Raw genomic sequence first — 3,487 nt, 5'->3', positions numbered from 1 at the left:
TGTGTGTGTGGCACTCCCTCAGTACTGACCCTCCAACAATGTGGCACTCCCTCAGTACTGACCCTCCAACAGGGTGGCACTCCATCAGTACTGATCCTCCGAGTGGGGCACTCCCCTCAGTACTGATCCTCCGACAGTGCGGCACTTCCTCAGTACTGATCCTCCGACTGTGCAGCAATTCTCAGTGCTGACTCTCCAACAATGTGGCACACTGTCAGTACTGACCTTCTGACAATGCAGCACTCCCTCAGTACTGACCCTCCGACAGTGCGACACAACCACAGTATTGACCCTCTGACTGCGCGGCACTCCTTCAGCACTGACCCTCTGACAGTGCAGCACTCCCTTAGCACTGACTCTCCAACAGTGCGGTGCTCCCTCAGTGCTGACCTTGTGATAGTGCAGCACTCCCTCAGCAATTGACCCTCTGACAGTGCAACATCCCCTCAGTACTGACCCTCTGACAGTGCGGCACTCCCTCAGCACTGACCCTTTGACAAATATTGGCAATTTAGTTTGGATGAGAGGGAATAATACCTTCTGGTATAGCTTCTATTCTTGAATACATTTGAAAAGAGAGCCGTGTTGTCAAAGATTTTTATTTACACCGATCAGGACAAATGCAAGAATGCCAAAGTTCAAACAATCACGACAATGTAGTCCAGGAGAGGAGACTGTTGTTTGGTTGTAGAGTTGACTCTGACTGGCCATGGAGAAAGCAACAGGGAATTATAGACTCTCCAAGCTCGTGGGTAACTCACTAAAGGTGCAAGGCTTGAGCATATTCCTGTGGTGCACTCTGTATCTGCAATAAATCCTTTTCTCAACATTCTTGCTGAGGAATCTTCGTGAGTTCTCTACTCCAGCCTGCAACAAGTTTGCTGCACTCGGAAAAGGGTCAAACTCCAACACATTTGGACATGATAAATGCCCAGTCTACCTAAGACTGGTAACAATAAAGTCTTTCAAAAATCTGAACTGTAGATTAAACAAGCTGTTACACACTGCTAAAAGCAGCAGCTATGCAAGCGGCATAGGATGTTACCATCTGTGCAAAAAGTTCTGCCTGCCATACAACTGAGCAATGTGGTGTGTGTATTTCCGTGATGCTGTCAGTTCAGGTGCCCTACATCTGTGCAATTGGCTGACTGAATCAAACAGCCTGTAGTTTCAGTTAGAGTCATGGAGACTTACAACACAGAAACAGACCCTTCGGTCCAACTCTTCCATGTCGACCAGATAGCCTAAACTAATCTGGTGCCATTTGCCAGCATTTGGCCCATTTCCCTCTAAACATGCCCCCATTCATGTACCCATCCACATGCCTTTTAAATGTTGTAACCTAAAACAAAGCATTTACTGTTCAATATAATCCCATGGTCGGAAACCACCTGCTGATCAATCCCGAGTGTGCTAATAGATACCCTAACAATGAATTTAGTATAAATCAATCAACTTGGTAATGTGGCTAACTTGCTAGAAGCAACATGACGTCATCCATAAAACATGTTCTCTGCAAAGAAAAGGAATCTGTTCAAACCTTGTGCCTTTTTTTGAAATACATAGAAGCAATAGGAAGCCCACAGGTCCCCATTGCTTTCTCCATGGCAACACCTTACCAAGCAAGAAATTTTCCAACCTATCAGCACCTATTTCTGTTGTAGTATAAATTTTTGTCAGAATTTGTCATTCTTGCCTTTGTCCTGATAAGTGCAGAAATGAAAGCTTCAACAATGTGTTTCTTCAACAAAGTCCCCAATTCCATAATGAGAAGAAAGGTCTTGCATTTCTGCTGAGTCATTCATAACCTCAGTGGGTCCCAGATCAGTCACAAACAGTAAAGCAATATTGAAATGCAGTCATTGCTTTAATATGGGAAACTGAGTAACCTATTTGTCCACAGCAAGCTCCCACAAACAGACAGTGGACAGGCTTTAGGGAGTCAGGAGGTTAGTGACTTACCACAGTATTCCTAGCCTCTGACCTGCTCTTATAGCTACTGTGTCTATTTGGCATGTCTAGTTGAGTTTCTGGTCAATAAGTCCCAGGATGCTGACAGTGGGGCATTCAGTGATACTAACACCATTGAATGTCAAGGGGCGGTGGTTAGATTGTCTCTTATTGGTGAAGGTCATAGCCTGGTATTTGTGTGGCGCGAATGTTACTTGCCACTTGTCAGCCCAAGCCTGGATATTATCCAGATCTTGTTGCATGTGAACATGAACTGCTTCAGTATCTGAGGAGTCGTGAATGGTGCTGAACATTGTGCAATCATCGGTGAACATCCCCACTTCTGACCTTATGATGGAGGGAAGGTCATTGATGAAACAGCTGAAGATGGTTGGACCTTGGCACTACGTGAGGAAGACCACTACCATCTGGAAGAACAAGGGCAGCAGATACATGGGAATACCACCCCACCTCCATGTTCCCCTCCAAACTACTCACTATCCTGACCTGGAAATAGATCACTGTTCCTTCACTGTCACTGGATCAAAATCCTGGCATTTCCTGTGTCAGGACATTGTGGGTCAACCCACAGCATATGGACTGCAGTGGTTCAAGAAGGCAGCTCACCACCCCCTTCTCAAGGGCAACTAGGGACGGTCAATAAATGCTGGCCCACCTCAGTAATCCCCATGGCTGATGAGCAAATAAATAAACTGCAGCCCAGATGACTAACCTCCAACAACCACAAATATGTGCCAGGTATGACTCAGGTTTCTGATTACCTGTGGGGTACAGGGTAATGGGTGTGGAATAGGTGGATGGGCCGAAAGGCCTCCTCCTGTTCCCATTCGTTTTGGCCAAGACCCCGGAGAAAACCGATGCGCTGTTTTCAATGTGGGGGGATGTTTTAGCTCCAACAAGGTGCAGACAGGTTTTGAGTTGAATGCAGTGTGGGGCCGGAGGGGTGGGGGTGGTGGTTAATGGCCGGGGGGGGGGGTGGTTAATGGCCGGGAGAAGCTGCCTCACGGGGAGACAATGAGAAAGTGAAGAGGCCAGTGAGTGGCCCATGGAATAAATAAGGGGTGGGCTGTGGGCTGGGGAAGAGGCTCCCTGATGTCCCGCCCTAGTTTTCAGTCACTACAGAGCCGTTGGGCTGAGTGGAGGAGTTCCCTGTGCTGCTGCCGGGCTCCGGATCCTAACGCTGGTAGGTGCGCGGCTCTTCAACCAGGGAAGGCGGCACAGCCCGAGCCTCATCTCGCCCCCACCGCGGGCGGGGAGTTTGAGTTTTAGTCAAATGTTACTGAGGTTTGGGGGGTCGTCCTGGGCGGTTTGAAACAGTAACTGAGGGTTTCTGTGCGGTGTTTGGGGGAGGGGGCAAGAAAGAAGATGCAGGAATTTACCTGGGACTGGGGTCTGGGTTTGTTTCTTTTGTTCTCCTAGGTGTCGGGTCACTAACCCGGAGCGGTGGGAAAAGAGATAGAAACTGGCTGTGTGTGTCTCCCACACCGTCTTTCCCCTTTTCCGTTTAAAAGGTTTA

General features: G+C 48.1%; 1 protein-coding gene across 1 annotated transcript in view; it reads left to right on the top strand.

The window, feature by feature from the left end:
- Positions 1 to 3,022: 3,022 nt before the first annotated feature.
- The window catches only part of si:dkey-56m19.5, an 11,027-nt gene continuing 10,562 nt past the window's right edge, over positions 3,023 to 3,487 (top strand). The window contains exon 1 of the mRNA XM_020520846.2: positions 3,023 to 3,154. Within this exon, the coding sequence (XP_020376435.2) occupies positions 3,064 to 3,154 (91 nt within the window). The 5' untranslated portion in view covers positions 3,023 to 3,063. The remainder of the gene's footprint in view (positions 3,155 to 3,487) is intronic.

Source organism: Rhincodon typus, chromosome 15 (genome assembly GCF_021869965.1).
Source record: "Rhincodon typus isolate 14 chromosome 15, sRhiTyp1.1, whole genome shotgun sequence".
Taxonomy (NCBI): Eukaryota; Metazoa; Chordata; class Chondrichthyes; order Orectolobiformes; family Rhincodontidae; genus Rhincodon; species Rhincodon typus.
This window is presented reverse-complemented; position numbering and strand designations above follow the sequence as displayed.